Source organism: Melanotaenia boesemani, chromosome 11, assembly GCF_017639745.1.
Source record: "Melanotaenia boesemani isolate fMelBoe1 chromosome 11, fMelBoe1.pri, whole genome shotgun sequence".
Lineage (NCBI taxonomy): Eukaryota > Metazoa > Chordata > Actinopteri > Atheriniformes > Melanotaeniidae > Melanotaenia > Melanotaenia boesemani.
This window is the reverse complement of record NC_055692.1, coordinates 17,854,773-17,873,719: the sequence shown is the minus strand read 5'-3', so window position 1 is coordinate 17,873,719 and position 18,947 is coordinate 17,854,773. Positions and strand designations below refer to the sequence as shown.

General features: G+C 36.9%; 2 protein-coding genes across 8 annotated transcripts; one reads left to right on the top strand and one right to left on the bottom strand.

Moving 5' to 3' along the window:
- Positions 1–1,203: 1,203 nt before the first annotated feature.
- On the top strand, positions 1,204–5,173 carry LOC121649193 (beta-1,3-galactosyl-O-glycosyl-glycoprotein beta-1,6-N-acetylglucosaminyltransferase-like). Its single transcript, XM_041999837.1, has 4 exons — positions 1,204–1,908; positions 2,003–2,096; positions 4,164–4,568; positions 4,694–5,173. Exons 1-4 carry the CDS (start codon positions 1,601–1,603, stop codon positions 5,171–5,173), a joined length of 1,287 nt encoding a protein of 428 aa, XP_041855771.1. The 5' UTR covers positions 1,204–1,600.
- Positions 5,174–10,627: 5,454 nt separating this feature from the next.
- LOC121649621 (protein prune homolog 2-like) lies at positions 10,628–17,688 on the bottom strand. 7 transcript variants are annotated; one of them, XM_042000581.1, is made up of 7 exons: positions 17,645–17,688; positions 17,129–17,260; positions 15,702–15,788; positions 15,369–15,467; positions 14,873–14,914; positions 13,449–13,491; positions 10,628–11,223 (listed from the first exon to the last, which is right to left on the bottom strand). In XM_042000581.1, the coding sequence occupies exons 1-6, from the start codon at positions 17,659–17,661 to the stop codon at positions 13,452–13,454; spliced, it is 417 nt and encodes a 138-aa protein (XP_041856515.1). In that variant the 5' UTR covers positions 17,662–17,688; the 3' UTR covers positions 10,628–11,223; positions 13,449–13,451. The 7 variants fall into 7 exon arrangements, with proteins under 7 accessions (XP_041856515.1, XP_041856516.1, XP_041856514.1 ...); XM_042000582.1 differs by having other exon boundaries at positions 13,449–13,488; XM_042000580.1 differs by having other exon boundaries at positions 13,456–13,488.
- Positions 17,689–18,947: the final 1,259 nt, after the last annotated feature.

The following is an 18,947-nucleotide window of genomic DNA, read 5'->3' as shown; positions in this document are numbered from 1 at the left end:
AAGTCTAAATCTTGCAGCCAACTGTGAGTCAGTTTATTTCAGTAACAAGTGATGGTGATGCTTATCAGATGACAAGCGTGATGGGAGAGGAGACTCACATTTAATTGGAGGTAGGAATGATTTTCTTTTCCTACATCATATAGAAATCCTTTATGTTCTGTTTTTTAAGAAAGCACAACTTTTATGTGTCATTAATTTTATTATTTGATTTCATTAACTGGGCAGAAGACTTGCATGCCACATAATAACTACAGAGGAATCATTCATTATTCCAAGAAAATCTATGCAAATTGTACATAGCGTTTGCATAGGTACAGCCATTTTGTCGCTTTGCTTTTTTTCTTCATCTTTATTGTTGCCTCTTTGTTGTCTTAAATACAATTTGTGGTATTTATCTAATCTCCCTCTGTTCTCATTGGATAAATCAATTGTGTTGAGAGAATAGAAGAGAACAGAGGAGAAAAAAGAAGAGAAAACTCGGATTGACCACAAGAAGAAATCACTTTTATTTTTTTCAGTCTGTAGCTGGAACTAAAAATATAGCATGATTACACAATGTTATTCAAAATTATATTTAAGATTTGATTGAAAAATCGAAGTCAAACCTGACTTGTTTGAAATTAAGGAAGGTGATCCTTTTTCTGAAAAATCGCATCAATAAGAGGAGCGGTTGCGCAATGAATTTCTTTTGTCATTGGCTTAGGAGCTGAACTATGTTGTTTGTCTGCCTCACAAACAATGCATTTCATCTCAAATTACTTAGTATGTTTGGTAATGAGTTTGCTTTGATGCCATCGGGCCAGCACTGCTTCTCAAAGGAGTCCCAGTAGATATTCAAAATCCAATTAAAACCTTTTTCAAAATTCCTTTAGCTGTCACACTTCTGAACTGACAGTAGTCATTTTAAATTAAATTTATGCTGTCATTGCTTTATTTTAGCTGAGCCAACAGGTCTCTCAGCCAGTATCGATTTATAATTGATGATTATTTTTTATTTCTGAACTGTAAAAAAAAAGAATTAAATGTAATTTTTTTCTATTCTTTAAGTCATCTATCTATCTAGCATTTTTAAGTTAACTGAGGTCCGAAACAGACTAACTTCAGCCAGTTTATCTATGTAAACGCTACACAAAAACACTGGTTCCCTGATTCATGTTATTATTTTTGGCTGAAAGTCCTCTGAAAAATGGTTGTGTGCAATTTTAATTAAAGCTTGTTGACTTTATCTAAAATATTGCATGTTTTTTGTATACATTTTCTTATCTTTTTACAGGAACTGTATCTCATGGGACAATGGACTAGCCTGGCTAAATAATGGAGGAATATTGGACAATAACCCCTATAATGCCGGAGGACAATGCATTTAAGACATTTTAGCATGGATTGTACATTTTTTAAAAAGTCTAAATTATTTATCAAACAGTTAGCAGACCATGTGCCATGATATTGTAACAGCATATTGAATCATTTCAGTCACAATTGTTCATAAAGTAATAAAAGTAAATCAATAACTGGCAAGGAAACATTACAGAGTGTAGTGGTAACTACAGAAGAACTCACTTTGTGAAAGCAACATATTTGACATCATCCTACTCAAATTATGCGGTTGCTAAAACGAAGTTGGCTGTGCCTGTTACTGAAGCTCGCTATTGCAGTGGGATCACTGAGTTTGGTGTTTCTTGTCAGTCAGCTGAACACAGACTGGGCACCTGGCTTTACCCATAAGTACAGCTGGTTAGAATATACAGCTGATGTTGGTGGCCCAGAGAAAGGGTGCAACTGTTCAGCAATCCTGCAGGGAGACTGGAAGGCGTTGGAGCGCGCCAAAATACTGACTATCACTAAAGACGTCCGCAAGAGTATACAGATCCCTGATGACTATTACATTAATGCAACGACAGACTGCAGGTGTGTTGCTTTTGAATCAGATGTTTCATGACTTGTGCAACTTTTATGCATTGTAAAACAATATTATTACCTCTTCAAAATTGTGTACTTACAGGAGTTTCAAGTTAAGGCGCAAGTACATCATGTTCCCGTTAAGCAAGGAGGAGGAAGACTTTCCATTGGCTTTTTCAATAATTGTGCATCACAAGGTATGCAAATGCTGAAGTCACAATTTCAAAGCAACAGTCATGAACAATTACACTCATCATCATTTATATATATATATATATATATATATATATATATATATACTCCTGACTAACATCTGGTTTTATCTGGTAATCTTTCCCACCCATTATGTATATATTTATATTAAACTCATCTGGTTTAAAATGTATTTCTATGTAAAGTAGTAAAGCCTAATTTGTTGTACATCAGTGCATCCAAAAATAGATCTATTTTACAATGATATAGTTTAACCCATAAGAGCCCAATGTGACATATATGTTACATACAGTTTCTGAGACATTTTGCTTCAATTTATGGTATAAACTTTGCTCAAAATCCTGTTGAACACAAGCTGATACTTGTCTTCTGTCTCCTAATAGATACCCAGAAGCAGAAAACCACATTATAATATTTTTAATGTATCACATAGTAATAAATGGTAGATATCCCTCCCAAAAGAGATGAGAGATAGTGAATTGTTTGCGATGGATAGCACAAAGAATAAAAGCATCCAGCTTTAATGAACCAAAGAAGGAGAAAATTTTGTGAGCTGGTGCTGAAGCGTGGAAAGCCTGATTTAACCAGTTATCAAAACCTGTGTACAAAAGCGAAATCATAAACTAAGTGGACTTAAGTAGTTAAAAAGTGAAGTTAAGTAGTAAAAACAAAAACAAAAAGAGAGAAATTGTCTAGGATAAAAACATGTACAGATGACTTTCCTTTCATTTACCAATGCAGGCTCGAACTTAGTCCATGGTGATGCGGCTTACATCACAGCAAAAGCCCAATTCTTCCGCCTCATCTTTCTCTCCATCTCTCTTCTCCTCCAAAACTCAACCAAAACTCCCACTCAAAACTTGACTCGACTCCAACTTCAACTGACCCTTTGGAAGTTTTTGGAAATTATCCTGTCTGTAAGGGAAAGTCCATCAAATGTTGAGTTAATAGTGAATTAAACAAAGTTCAAATGTTTCCGTTGACGAAGGCAGGAATACGCTACACTTCTGTTCACTATTCTCTTTTTTTCTGTCCCCCCAGTCAGGTCCAACAAGAAATTTGTAAATTCCATAATTAAAAATAAATAAATATAAACTGCAGGACTCAACAAACCCAAATCCCAAAATCGACCAGAAAATAAAGAGAGTAGCTTTGCCATCTCTGTGCAACCTGTGGAATCCATACCTCAGTTTGTAAAAAGGCAACCAACTTACCTTTCTATAGACCTTTTTGAACTTGTTACAAATATTTCCACGTTGTGATCCAGATTATTAATATAAAGATGTTCGATTTTTCATGTTTCTCTAATGTGACCACAGTTATCACATCAGTGTATGTAAGTGTGTGTGTGTTAGAGAAAGGAACACAATAATTTCCGTACTTAATTTTCCTTAATTACTACCCCCACGATTGCCCACCATCTGCCACCCATGTATAAAAGTTTAGCTCCATATGGATATGATACAATTCATGGTCATACTTTGAGTAATTTATACCAACAGTTTAGTTCATTTGTTGACACATTTGATGAATTGTTAGAAAAAAATCCAAACTTTAATTCCAATCAAAGGTCATGTATAAGCAGTTAGCATGGCAACAGGCAAAACTGTGTTATGTGTCATAACTGACACTGAAAGTAGGAAAATAATCTAGTCTATGAAATGAATACAGAAGGAACTTCACCAACAGTAAAAAACTACAGTGTAGAAAATTCTTATGGCAAAAGTATGAAGTAAAAACAAGCCAATAACATAAAACAAGAAATTACTGCAACACTTAATTTGAACCTGACAGCACTTTCTTTAAAGGCTTTTGTTTACTTGCAATGTTTTATGGTGCTACACAATAAACTACATTGAATTTAAATTATGTTGTTGTCTGTACTTTTTACTCAAGTTTCCTATTAAGCGTCAGATTTACTTAATCAGAAATTTTTTTAAACTTGAAATAAAATTATATTTCTTGTTTGTGCAAAATGTAGTAAAACATAGCATCAGGCTGTGTTTTGTATAAAAATACAAAAATTTAACTGTCTTTTTTCGTATCCCTAGGTGCAGAACTTTGAACGACTACTGCGGGCGATTTATGTCCCTCAAAATATTTATTGTGTTCATGTGGACAAAAAATCAAAAGCTTCAGTCTCCTCTGCCATCAGTGCTATTGCGTCCTTTTTCCCCAATGTCTTCCTAGTCAGCCAGGCTGACAATGTGGTCTATGCTGGCTGGCCGCGTGTCCAAGCTGACCTTAATTGCATGGCTGATCTCTATAATGCCAGCACAAAGTGGAAATACTTTATCAACCTTTGTGGTCAGGACTTCCCTCTGAAAACCAACTTGGAGATGGTAAGGATGCTGCGCGCCCTGAGGGGCGGGAACAGCTTGGAGTCTGAAAGCTTCCCTCCAGAAAAGAAGTGGAGAGTGTCATATGTTCATCAGATCATTAATGGAGGAATCCAGGTAAGTCTTTTGGAGACTATAGATAACGTGGATTGATGGACTAATGGTCATTACACAAACTTTTTGTTCAGACTGAATTAATGACCGATCAACATCATGCTGATTTTCTTCTTTAATGTTTTCAGAGGACAAATAAAACAAAGGATCCACCTCCTTTCAATCTGCCCATCATGTCAGGAAATGCCTACATTGTGGTTAGCCGAGGATATGTCCGCAGTGTGTTGAAAGACCGCCGAATACATGCACTGATAGAGTGGTCCAAAGACACTTACAGTCCTGATGAGCATCTCTGGGCAACCATTCAACGAGTCCCTGGTGTTCCTGGCTCTAAGTGGCCCCACCGTAAATATGACATGTCAGATTTAAATGCAATTGCTCGGCTGGTTAAGTGGGAGGCGCATGAAGGGTTAGAGGATTCAATGGGGGCTGTGTACCCAGAGTGCAAAGGCACCCATGTCAGGCAAATATGTGTATATGGTGCTGGAGACCTGCAGTGGCTGCTTGAACATAACCACCTTTTTGCCAATAAGTTTGATGTGGATACTGACCCCATTGCCATCTTTTGCTTGGAGAAATACCTCAGACAAAAAGCTTTGGCTGATTAGGAGTAGGTGGAGATTTTTTTCTGGCCTAAAGAAGTTATTTTCATTTGTTCCTGCAGATGATTAATATAGTTCAAAGAAAAATGCTATGTCTAAAAGTATTCACAACTAAAGATCCATAGATTGTCGTGATGGGAATGCCACTAAATACTAAGAAATGTTCTGGATTCTTTGGATGTGGTACTCTCCAAAGAAACATTAAAGATAGAGAAACACTTCCAATTTATTATTAATTATTATTATTAATATAATTATTATATTATAAATACAGTTTTTTAGAGTCATATATTGTTTGTATTTGTAATGTTGAGGTAGATTTTATTCTCTGGTCAGACAGTGTGTGTCTACTTATATTTCATGTGATTGTTATTGTCATTTGTAACCTGGGCTTATGAATGGGGTTTTTTTTTCTGTAAATTGCTTACAAATATCATCAGTTACAGGTTGCGGGTTTTGGGTCTTTTTTTTCATTAGTGTAGTTTCTTCTTTGAGCTTCCCCTGCTCTGACAAGAAAGTATAATGCTTGCTTTGCAATGTCAAATACTTCTGCCTGCATACCTATCTAGATTGCACTAGATGGACCATGCATTTGTCAAAATTTCTCTTTAAAAATTTTTTACAGGGCAAGGCCATTTATTTGTATAGCATATTCCGTGTACAGGACAATTCAAAGTGCTTTACACAAAACATTAAAAACATTACAGATGGTGCAAAGAAAGCATTAAAAAGTAGTAAAAGGCAGCAACAAATAGCAAAAGTCACAATAAAATCATAAATTACAATAAAATGATTAAAAGCACAATAGGTTAAAAAGTTAGGTGCAAATTTCTGGCATGGGCACAAGAGAAAAGAAATGTTTTTAACCTGGATTTAAAAATGTCTACATTAGGTGGAAGTTTAATCTCCACTGGCAGTTTGTTCCACTTGTTTACAGCATAACAGCTAAATGTTTAGTCTGGACTCTGGTCTGGACTAGTTGACCAGAAGCTTTGGATCCAAGGCTAGGTTCACACTTGTAAATAAATTTATTGGGATATTCCTCAAGGAGTTACTTAAGTGTGCTACTTAATTTAATTTATATTATTACTCTATTAATCATATTAAATATCTCTTTTCTTTAAGCTCATATACTTACTAACAGTGTGCTAATGTGTTTAAGCAACAATGAGACTTTTCATATGGGGTGAGTGAGAAGAACATGTGAGGGGCTGACTAATTGTGTCTGCTGGTAAAACATGTGAAATGTTACACTTAAAGGAAATGTTTAAGTTAACCAGAGTCCAGAGGAAATCTCCTTCTTGTCTGTGTGTTGTCTTCTTGTTCCTGTTTTTAGGACACAAGTGGACCCATGACTGCAGCTGACCCTACTTCTGCAACTGCAGCATTAGTCAGCAAAACTGTGTATAGCAAGACCCATATATAAAGGATTTGAGAATCAGTCATAGGGAGTTCTTACTGTAACAGCAGCAGACTCCGTATTGTATTAGTCCAGGGGACAGATAATACGAATCCAGAATTCTGTAACTGCACATTTCTCATTTCAGTTGTAATTAATAAATTAGTTAACTGAGAGAAGTAGTCTGTCATATTTTGACATATTTTCGTCACACCCTTTGGCAGATACTATTTCAAGCAGCTGCCTTTCGGAATAGCCTTTGCACCCGAACACTTCCAAAATAGGATAGCAACAGAGGTTACAGGTGGTCTGGAAGGAGTTGTCTGCCGCATGGACGACGTGTTGGTCTGGGGCAGAACACAAGCGGAGCATAACGCTCGCCTACATGCTGTGCTTAGGAGGATGCAGGAGGCGGGCATCACGTTGAACACTGACAAGTGTGATTTATCAAAGCAAGAAGTGACCTTTTTAGGTCATGTTGTTTCCTCCAATGGCATCAGTCCAGACCCAAGCAAGATGGAAGTGGTGAGAAAAATGAAAGAACCGACAAATGTCACAGAACTGAGAAGCTACCTGGACATGTTTAACCAGCTGGGTAAGTTCATCCTTCAGCTGGCGGAGAGAGACAAACCATTAAGAGACCTTCTTTCAAGAAAGAATCACTATCTATGGGGGGGTTGACCAGGCTCAAGCATTTAAGGACCTGAAAGATGCATGGACATCACCCCAGCTCTAGCCATGTACGACCCGAATCGTGAATGCAAAATCTCAGCAGATGCATCATCATAAGGCTTGGGAAGTGTGCTGCTCCAGAAATGGGATGAGGAGTCGCGACCAGTGGCCTATGTATCATGATCTCTTGTACAGATGGAGCAGAGATACGCTCAAGTGGAGAAAGAGACTTTAGGGCTTGTGAGAGATTCCACAACTTTCTCATCGGAAAACATTTCCAGATCCATAAACCTCTCCTGAGCTTGCTGGGGTCACAGCAACTGGATGTCCTTACTCCTAGGATCCAACAGTTTAGGATGTGCCTCATGCGGTATTCTTACTCCGTCTTGCATGTCTCTGGGAGGTATCTATGGACAGCCAACATGATGTCACATGCTCCAGTGAATAATGAGGAATCACTGGATGACAGGGAGTTGCTGGAGGATACAAATATATATGTGGATATGCTCTTGGAAAACCTGCCAGCAAGCACTTATTACGTGGAGCACCTGAGGCAGGAGCTGCAGTTAGACAGTGTGTGTGCACGTGTGATGCAAATATGTCAGGAAGGATAGCCTACATACTACAACAGTGAACCTGCAATGAGTCTGTTTTGGGCAGAACAAGCTTCTCTCACAGTATATGATTGACTGTTGCTCAAAGGAGACAGACTTGATACCCCTTCAGCCATGAGAAATGATGTACTCACCAGACTTCATGAAGGTCACCAAGGAGTAGTGAAATATAGGGAGCATTCACAACAGTCAGTGTGGTGACCTGGGCTAAGTCAGCAGCTAAACGGACAAGCCCTCAAGTGCAGAACACGCAGTGAGAGACAGAACCACACAGAGCTGCTGATGCCAACACTCCGGCCAGCCATGGCAAATGTTGGGAGCAGATTTGTTTATGCTGGGAAGCAAAACCTACCCATGGTAGTGGATTATGCATCGAGATTTGTAGAAATTGCTCTGCTCACACCCTCAAAATCATCTAATATATTCCACCACTTAAAATACATTTTTGCATTCCTGAACAGTTGGTGACAGACAACGGACCTCAGTTTTCTGGAGCAACTTTTGCACAGTCAGATGGCTTTCACCATGTCACCAGCAGCCCAAAATATCCTCAAAGTAATGGTGAAGCTGAACTACAGAATGGATACGGCCCAGCTCAACTTCTCATGGGGAGGAGGCTTCGCACCACGGTGCCAACACTTCCAGCACTGCTGAATCCTGCTCTTCTTGACATGGATGCTGTTGCTCAAAAAGAAAAGGAGAAGGGGATGAGAGATATAGAGCAGTGCAATCTGCATCATCGAGCAGATCATCTTAACCAGCTTACTCCAGGACAAGAAATATGGATAACAGATCAAGGTGTAAGCGGATCTGTGATCAGGTGCCATACAGCCCCGTTCCTACATAGTGGATGGACCTCGTGGGACTGTAAGGAGAAATTGTTGCGACGAAGTCCATGCCAGAGCAGAGTGAGAGTGGTGCAGCTGAGCAACCCTCAGAATGTGTGTCAGAACAGCACTCTTCAGACTTACCTGTACAGGACTCTTCAGACCTGTCACACACTCCCAGAACTAGGTTTGGGAGAGCACCATGGCAAGACCATGGTAGCTGGTAAGACCAACTAGGTTGGACTTATAGAAAAAACAACAACAACAAAAAAAGAAAAAACAAATGTTCTTAAGTTAGTTTAAAAGAAGTGTGAATTCATGTTCATGGTCCTGCTAAGGTTTGGAGTTTATACAGGTTTTGTTACCTTTCACCCACGAGTCAGAACAATCCTCAAGGTCTGTTGGATCAATGGCAGTCTAGCTAGATAAAAATAACTTATTAATTAATAATGATTTGATCTTTTTTTTTCATAGTGACAGGCAGGAGCTCATAATGCAAATAAAGCTTGGAATGAAGAAATGTAGTCTTCTGTTAACACTAAAAAAAAAAAGTGAGGTTTCTCAGATCACACTAATTTCTTTCTTAAATAAAAATAAAATAATAATAAAAAAAACATGGTAAAAGTGTATTATGAATCAGTTCAGTGGTGTCTTATGTCTTTTATAGATCAAAGGTCGAAATTTGGGTAAAGTTCTGCAATATCATATAAGATATCCATAATTTGAATTTTCACAAATAGAATAAGGGATTCACAAATCGAAAGCTGTTTTATTCAATCTGTACACATTGTAGACTATTTCAGTCCAGATTTGAAGTCTTTTTTTTTTCAGGACCTGGTCTAATGTGGTCTAAAAAAAAAGGCCATAAAATTAGCCTATTTGCATTTTCCCAAATACAATACAAATTTCACAAATCATAAACTAATTTAATTAATCTGCACACCCTGTAGAATATTTTAGTCTATTGCAGTTTTTGATGAGGATTTGCTCTAATGTGGTTTAGGTTTATTAAAAATCAGTAGATAAAAATAATCAGTAGTAATAATCAGTAGTAGAATGGCCCTTTACCCATATAGCGAATCTGCGTGCACGGATCTGAAAATAGAAAACATAGTTTATCAACCTGTCGGACCGGATTGCAAAATAGAGAGCACAGTTTTGTCACCTGTGCACACAGATTTCCACCAGCTCTTTTTTAGTTTATCCACTGGCATTGCCAGGCTCTGTAGACCCCTGGTTAGCAATAACAAATAACTGCTTGTTAAATAAAGGCTTTCACTACCTACTTCATGGGAAAATGTAAGAAAAAAATTGGACATAATTGCCAGAAAAAGAAAGATCATTAACAAATCTTTGTTAATCATTGACAAAGAAGCACTTGGAACTGAATTTAATGTAGCTTAGTGAATTTAAAAAAGGAAGTAACTGTTCAGGAGGAAAACATATTTAATGAAGTAGATAATTTTTTTTTTTCTGCAACAAATCTATACAGCACAAGCCACATGTAAACTTGTATAAATAAAAGTAGACATGGCTCAGCCTGCATCTAGGCAATTTCTAGTTTTATTAATGTACAACCAGACACACACCAACAAGCATGACAAAGCCATTACTCAAATTATACTCTGACAATTGTCTACTTTTGGCTGTGATTGCATCTCATGTCAAAAGTAACTGCGGAAGCATGCAGCACATTACAGCTACTACTAACTGCATTTTTACTACCTCATATGTTTAGCGACATGTGGCTTTAACAGAACTGTGTGGATCATTTTAAAGACTTAATTATTGCAAATGCAGAATGACATGTTAAGGCAGTGAAAACCCTCTCCCCACAGGGAAACACCTTCACTCCTGAAAGATTAAAAAACTAGCTTGGCTCTTGTTTCATGCTACTAAATTCCCTACAGCCTTTTACATTACAAAATTAAGTTGTGTGTGGATTACATTTTTGTAAACATTGTACTAACAGAGTCTGCAAACAGGTCTACTACATTTCAATGTTCTTATTGTCCAGGAAGAACAAATCTTTCTTGTTTTTGCAAGCAGATGGTATGTAATACAACTTTTTAAACATATTAGATTATAATTACAATTTTGGCTTTAGAAAATACACACTTTGATCATTAATACATGAAGTTAACGGAGCTAGTAAAGACTACCAGGAACTACTTTAAATACATCCAAATCAAAATAACTTACACTGATGAAGTACAAGAAAAAACAAAAGACCAACATTATCAAGTGATGTGTCAAGTACTGTAAAACAGTTTGAAGTATCTCCCCTTCAGCACAGTGACAGTCTCTGCAATGCAAGCACATTACTGTACTGTACATCAAGCATCCTCAGGTCTAATGAACCACCCGATGTTTGAACCACAGCAAACCTTTCTGCTCCATTGCTAGTTGCCTTTTAAACAACAATGCCCCATATGCGTCATGCTGCAGTTTGGTTTTTCATTCAAGCTGAGCACAGCAAAGTGCAGAAAGAAAATGGGCTGCAGCCAAGTGTCTTGTCAGACAGCTGAGTGTCCCTTGTCGACTCTGAGAGAGAGAGAGAGAGAGAGAGAGAGAGAGAGAGAAGAAAACATGTTTTTTTTTTACACATAACTAAACTAATTTGTACATAACTAAAAATTTGAAGCAAAATTATCATAGGCAATAACAGTATTGCATCTGGGAAATTACATCAGTTGTAGTCATAAAATAAATAACAGTAAGTGTACATCTCTTTTAAAGAAGTCTTAGTTCATCACAGTTTTCTGATTAGAATGGATATGACCAGTAGCTGTGCCAGTATCCAAATGATGTAAAAACAAAGTCTCTGTAGACTGAACACTGTTAACTTTGCATCTGTGCGGTGACCATGCATGCTCTTAAACTTACAAGACAAACTATCTAGTTATTTTTAATACATTTTACTCTCCAAATAATACAACTCACACTGACAGCTTTGCTGTGCATCAGGCTGATCATACTCTGTATTTGCTCATTCTACAACCTTTCATTTGAAAATGGATAACTTTTCTAAAGAAAGCACCATGACTGCAGTTTTAGTTACTGAATAACAACATCTGCTAATGTGACTGAAATTCCTCACCAATCAGAACTGAGAAAGCCACTTAGATAAGAGCTGAAACAGGAAACAGAACCAAGAAAAGAAGTCCAGCGATCTTTTACCGGTTGACTGACATTCAACAACAGAAACAAGTCAAACTAGATTAACCCCTGTAAAAGTATGGCAAACAATCCTTCAGATTAGCGATCTCAGGCCATTTCATTGAGGTGTTTGCATAATGTAATCTTCTGTTTCCCTGCAGTGGAATTTTCTTGAAATATGAGATGGAGATTTAAAAACTTGTGCCTGCCTGAGCAGTGCCACAGACTGATGGACTCCATGCCACGCCGCACTGCTGCAGTAATTAAGGCAAAAGGAGCCCCAACTAAGTATTGAGTGCTGTACATGCTCATACTTTTCATGTTCATACTTTTCAGTTGGCCAACATTTCTAGAAATCCCTTTTTTTTTTTTTTTTTTGATCGGTCTAACTCCGGTCCTCTTGAGCTACTGTCCTGCAGGTTTTGGGTTCTACCCTGATGCAACACACTTGACTCAAATCACTGGGTCTTGTGCAGAGGTGTGTTGTAGTAGGAGACATCTGAAACCAGCAGGACAGTAGCTCACGTAGATCGAAGTTGGAGAACCCTGGTCTAAATAATATTCAAATTTTCTGAGATACTCAATTTGGGGTTAGTTGTCAGTTATAATCATCAAAATTTAAAGAAATAAACATCTGAAATATGCCAGTCTGTGAGGAATGAATACAAGTTTCACTTCTGAATGGATTTACTGTATATAAATCAACTTTTTCAAGCAATTCTAATTTTATGACGAGCACCTGTATAAGGTAAACTGTTGTAAAACCAGATTTATTTAGTCTCTGGAGCCATGGGTGTCTTTTCAGTGCTATGTCATCTATGTTCATGCACAAGTATAATTGTTCATTCTTAGAAAAAAGTAAAGGTTAGTAATCTTTTGAAGTTACAAAATAGGAAAAAAGACTGACATGAAAAAGACTTTTGGTAGGTACCACATTTAGTTAATGCTTACTAAGAGTCTTACATTTGTTTTTGTTCATTCCAGCTACAAAAGCTTTCTGTTCTGTGAGGTTTTTGGCCACTCTCCCCTGCACTATTCTTCTTTTTAAGGTCTATTCACAGATTTTCTTTGAGGTTTAGGTTGAGGGAGTGTAAAGGCCATGGAGACATCTTCAGATTGAAAATCTTGAGGTAGTACATTGTAGAGTTAAGGATTATTATACTATTCTAGAAGCCATCCTCTTTCCATTTTCAGCTTATTTACAGATTATATAGTGTTCCCTTGTCAAAATTTACAGGCATTCAATTGAATCCATTCTTCCTTCCGCCAGTGAACTTCAATATGATCATTGTACTCCCATTTAAAAAATAATATGAGAGTCTGATTCACCACCACCACAATCAGCTAAATCTAATTAAGGGCCTTTAGTAGTTAAATTAGCGTAATTATTTGGATTTTCAACAATCCTTTGAGCAGTTTGCTCTAAAAGCTTGTGAGGCATGTTGCTCAGTGGAGCCTGTGTCTGATTGTTAGTAAAAAGTTTGATGAGTCAAAGTACATACAAAACTTTTAAATTTGCAGCACCAAGCTTTTCCTAATGATGCCTGAACAGGTTGTAGGCTACAGGTTCCTAAAAAAACAAAAATTGTTTTTCCCTGATGATGGCTTACCACTTACTTAGCTGACGTCTCCTGTAATTCTGTATCCAGTCTGCTTCAGCATTGGGTTGGAAGGCAGAGAGCAATAGTTAGTGGCGGGTGGGGGTGGGGGTGGTGGTAACAAGAGATTGTGCAGCTGTGTCAGTACACATGCAATGAAGGGGATTAGTGGCCTATAATAATGCTGCCACATAAAGACAAGTAGAGAAAAGAAAAAAAAGTATGAAGTATGAAAAGAGTGAATACATTAAAGGTAAGAGGAATACACTACAATGCATTGGATGTGATAAATATCCTCATTATGTTTAAATACTTTCTATACATTTTATACTTCTAAAAGAATGAGATGAAGTCACTCAGGCTTCATGTTCCTGTAGTGACAGTAAGCACATACACACAGGTGGGAGACATGGCCCACTGGCCAAAATTAGATTTATTCTTCTATTTTTCCTTCTTGTCATATACATTACTGTCTCAGTGTGTTGAAAAAAAGAACTCTCAAGGGAGATATTAAGGTGGTTAGTTTAAGCTCGCGACAACAGGTCTAGTCAATCAATGGCCCATGGAGCAAAAACAACCCCTTTACACCCCTGTGTCTGCATCTTTACTCTGAAAACATTTTGTGGCAGTTTGCAAATTTGCTTCCTTTTTATTTTTATATTTTTTGGCTAATTCCTTATGCATCGAAATTCCACAGAGCTTCAGGTCAGCCAGGTTTTGTGACTATCAGTGTTAAGCTGGATGTTAATGAAAGCAGCTACAATAAAAATGTTACACAAGAGTCAAATGGACAAATCAATATAGAAATATGGCAACAAGGTATAAATAAGTATAAGTATGAAAAAATCTTATCATTACTTTAATTGTAAATACATAGGATCAAGTCAGACCTAAGAAATGTGAATGTCTGGCCTTTTTGCACCTCCTCCATTAAAAAAATAAAATAAAAAATATATATATGTATTTGAATTAGTCAACACTGTGCCTTAGAATTTCTAAACTGAAAACATTTAGCTATGAATTAGCAGAAAGTTCCATCTGTGAAATTGTGCTTCCCTGTTTGCAGTTTGCTTCTGTATGCATTGCACTGAAATTCCACAGAACATCAGGTTAACATAGCTGGGGTTTGACACTTTATATCAGGTTGTTAGTGAGGGCTACTGCATGGATTATTCCGTGTGTTAATTCCACTAAAAATGTGATGAAAGGTTTAAAACAAAAAAAACAAAAAACACACAATTTAAATGGGAAGTCACAAAGCAGACTGAGATAAATGGAGAAATCAGCATCTGTGTCCTCTTATATTGGATAAGAAGACAGCCACAATTCAGTTAAATGTTAGTTTCAGCACAGGGAATTTCTTAGCAGCATTCAAGGCATTTTCAAGATGATCCCCACAGTACCAACTTATAGATACAAGCAGGTAAGTGGTTTACCTCATGCATGCAAATTTGTGTAAAACCTTCTTCTTGTCATACCTTAGGGCAGAGTGAGAGATGTGTAAATATGCCAAACTAGGCACATTAAAAAAGTTTAGCTCTGATTGTTTTCTTTTTTATGGGAAAGTTAACAAGTGTGTCACAAAAGTATTTGTAAAGCAGTTGAAGCTGAAACTACAGCATTGGTCATAGACCAAAGCCTTTAGACCATTCAATGCCAGAACAAAGCAAACAGCAGTATGGAAAAAAGTTCAGGTAAATATTAAACATGACTAATTCTTGCAGCAGTAAAAATGAAACTTATTTCCTTGACAGTAAAAAGAAACTTAAAATTTTCTATCCGAGCCTCTGCAGACTTCTTGTTCAAGTTTTTGTTTCTAATTAAGATTGTGTAATATAAATAACTTTCCAAACTATCACGTTAAGCACACACAAAACAACTACACATGCTTGCTTATTTATTAAAAAACATTGTTAAGACAGGTAAACTCACTTGAGAATGGTTGGTGGAATATGAACATACTCCATGGGGATGATTTCTCCAAGCTCCCGCAGACTGTTTACATACTTGATTTTACTGCTGAACTTTGAGCTATAGATAATATAAGTCAGAAAAATTTGTAACTGTGATGGATTTGCAAAAAAATATTTAAAACTGCTGTATGGAGTAGTCTACAGCCAACTTTCATTTCTGTCCACTCTGTAATCATGGCTGTAGTGGCTCATATAAATAAGTGAATATTTTATTTATCTATATATCATATAATCATTTGTTTGAGATGTTTACAATGATTCAGTATATTATTTCCAAGTATAAAAGTGAGACCTTATGAATGGCCTGGTGATTCCTAACAAAGTCCGAATGAACCAGGAGGGATGAACAATGATGAACATCTTTAGGTTTTTCTTCAGTCTGTGGGAAAGAGAAAAAGAAGAAGCAGAGAAGAAGCAGAGTTAATGATTTGTAGACGCTCTGATTCAGTTATAATCTCAGACGGAAAGCATAAATGTTTCAAAAGGAGTATGGTGTAAAACTCAATGTTAGGATGTAGCGACTTCTAGTGGCACAAATTGGAACTGCAACCAGCTGATACCACAAACCTAAAGAAATCATGTATTAAATAATATTTCCAATAAATGTAAATCGTACAAAAATCACTTTTACACATTTCATTGTCTCTATATACACACAACACACTACTCTGTGTGCAAAAGGTGTGAGCTAAAAGAGCTCCCTAAAATGAAATGGGTGTCAGTGACATGCAGCATTTTCTGGCAAGAATCACAGAATGCAATAGGTCAAAATGTACAGGTGCCATAATTCCAGATGTGCAACACACTCCTCAGTAATGAGGCATATACATTGATGACCTCTGAAATAAATTCATTTCAACTCCAGAATAAACAGAGGAAGAAGTGTCTTAGTAAACATATGACTGATTTCTGACGTGGTTTATAACCAGAGGCCTCCCTTGTTTAGTCTCATTACCACATTAGCTTTACAGTACAAAGCTTTTCCATAGAGCTTTTCAACTCTAATGGTTCAAATATGTTAATACACAGAATTTTGGAGATGACCAAGTGGCACAAAGTGACAGATTCTATTTTTTACTCACCATTGCAAATTTAAGTTAACTTTAACTTTATTTGGCAGTACATATCTAGCGAAACACACCGAAATTCGTCCTCTGCTTTTAACCCATCACTAGTTACACTTTGAGCAGTGGGCTGTCGGACTCAGCGCCCAGGGCCTTACTCAGGGACCCACTGTGGTTTTTACCTTAGTTGCCAGCACAGGGACTCGAATACTGGTTCTCCAAACCCAATCCCACCTCTGTAACCACTAGGCTACCATTCCCCTGATAAAACTGTAAAACTATAACTGATAAAAAGCACAATTCAATTCTTAATTCAATACTTAAAACGAAAAAATTATTCATTCTTTATCACATAGTAAGTCAGTAAGTAACTGGCAAGTTTCCTCCTGATGTGCAAAGTAATGTTAAAGTTGTTGTTTAAAACATAATGATAGTGGGGAAAAACTTATGGCAAAGATCGGAGCTCCTGCATCAGTTGTCACTTCGATTTAAAGATTTAAATTCTTAATTTTTGCTTTCTGGAATACAGTTTAACACAGTGTCAACATGTCTGATATGTAATCAGATTGGATTAAAGAACTAAACTGTAAGAAAATGTTAAGTTACACAACACTGTGCATTACATTTGCTGTGGGTTTGCCTGTGGCAATATTACCTCCGGTCTATCATTTGGTAGCACCTTTTCATCCAGGTGAAACCAGGCATCCTCCTACGAGGAGTGGCACCGTTCAGGTACACAATCATGTAATCCTCGGCCACCATTAGCTCCAAGGTACTAATTACATACCTATACCGACACAATGAAAAACATCTGTTAAAGACAGCTGTTTAATTTACACAAAGTCCACAATTAACTGCAGAGTTCTGATCTTGGTTTGCTTTATATAACTGAGAGTTATATGAAGTAAGAAATTATTACAACTACAGCAAAACGTGATATTGTATATCTAAAAGTAAGTATGAAGACTTGTGTCCAAGAGGCCATTTGCATGAATGGATGCTTTTCTTGTCTAAATAATCGAAACTTTGTTCTCAACCATGTTCTAGTCAGGCTCCAATTCTCATGAAAAGAAGAGAAATGTTTCATGCAGCTAATTAATGATGGTGGCCGCTAGGATATTTTGGTCTACATGTTCTTGTGGAGATAGGAATGTGGAGAAGCTTTACTTACAGAAAAAGGTTTTCCATTACATAATTATAATTGTCACAGATGCTGTCGGGTAAGAAACACGCTGCAAAAACAATGATGGCGTTCTTTTCAGCGTAATACCCTGAAAACAAAACACAAACCCATGCACAAAGATGGCACTGTCACCAGGTATGAGTTGCAAAAAATATTTCATGAAAATGTTTTAATGTTCTAAGCTACTGTTTTCATCTTGTTCATTAAACAGCTTGAAAGCCCTTACAGAAAAGACAATATTAATAGAATAGAATTTTTGTTTCTCGCATGTCTATCATAGCTGGGTGTTTGTGAGGGACTTTTCTCAGCTTTTGCCCAGTACATGCAATACTAAATGGGGTCTCTATGGAAAAGAGCTGGGCAGAGTTGTGTCCCTTTAAACTGATGTGGCTCTGTTTCAGTCTAAATAGAGGAAGAACACAAATACAGCAGACAGGATGCTCGTGTGACAAACAAGAGGTGTACACAAGGATCTGATTGGTAAAGCAAAGCACAGGGAAGCAACAAAAACAGGTCTAACACATGTAAATGATGATGGAAAGCAAAACAGAACAGATCACATGATGAAAAAGAAACTTAGCCACAAACAGGAGACATTTAAATAATAACAAAACTGAATGAATGATCAAGATAGCTGAATCCCAACACCATCATGGGTATAAAAACAAACACAAAACAAAAAACATTTTAAAAGTACAAAAATGATCATTTTATTTCACTGTCCTGGCTTCTAAAATTAATTTAAATTAATAAAATTTAGCCAAATTAATTCATGGTTGCTCCACTGTTCAGATTTATATAAAAACTAAACCAGTTTCAGAGGTACAGCCTAAAAAAAAGCTCTTCGTTTTAGTTGCAGTGGTACAGTATTTCATTGCCATTCAGGCTTTTCCAACACTAAAAACGCCTTGGAACAAAACATAAAGGGGAAAATGACACGGTACACTGGAACAGAGAAGATTTAGACAGATCAAATCACCAGAAACTATGAAACATGTAAGAAACTGATTTTAGATTTATTTGTGTTTGTGTACCTCCATGAGAAATGACTATTTTGTATGGCTCGATGCACTACTTTAATTATAAACAAATCATTCAGAAAAAAAATAGATTTTGGGTGGACTTTTTGTACTTCCTTAATCTTGTAAATCTAATTCATTTGAAGCTATGTTGAAAAATAGGCGATATGGACAGGATACATGACTAATGAAAATAATGCTTTAGTGTACATAGGGGCATGGGAATACTGTTTTAAGATATACCTGATCCCTACTCATTAGGGGTACTTTTC

What these genes read in the sequence shown, in the direction of transcription:
- LOC121649193 (XM_041999837.1), top strand. Translation starts at nt 1,601, where the DNA reads ATGCGGTTGCTAAAACGAAGTTGGCTGTGCCTGTTACTGAAGCTCGCT. An exon ending in CAATAATTGTGCATCACAAG is followed by an intron (nt 2,097 to 4,163) that starts GTATGCAAATGC and finishes TCGTATCCCTAG; the next exon opens with GTGCAGAACTTTGAACGACT. An exon ending in TCATTAATGGAGGAATCCAG is followed by an intron (nt 4,569 to 4,693) that starts GTAAGTCTTTTG and finishes TAATGTTTTCAG; the next exon opens with AGGACAAATAAAACAAAGGA.
- LOC121649621 (XM_042000580.1), bottom strand. An exon ending in ATCACCAGGCCATTCATAAG is followed by an intron (nt 15,468 to 15,701) that starts GTCTCACTTTTA and finishes TATTATCTATAG; the next exon opens with CTCAAAGTTCAGCAGTAAAA. An exon ending in CACAAATTTGCATGCATGAG is followed by an intron (nt 13,489 to 14,872) that starts GTAAACCACTTA and finishes ATGCTGAAGCAG; the next exon opens with ACTGGATACAGAATTACAGG.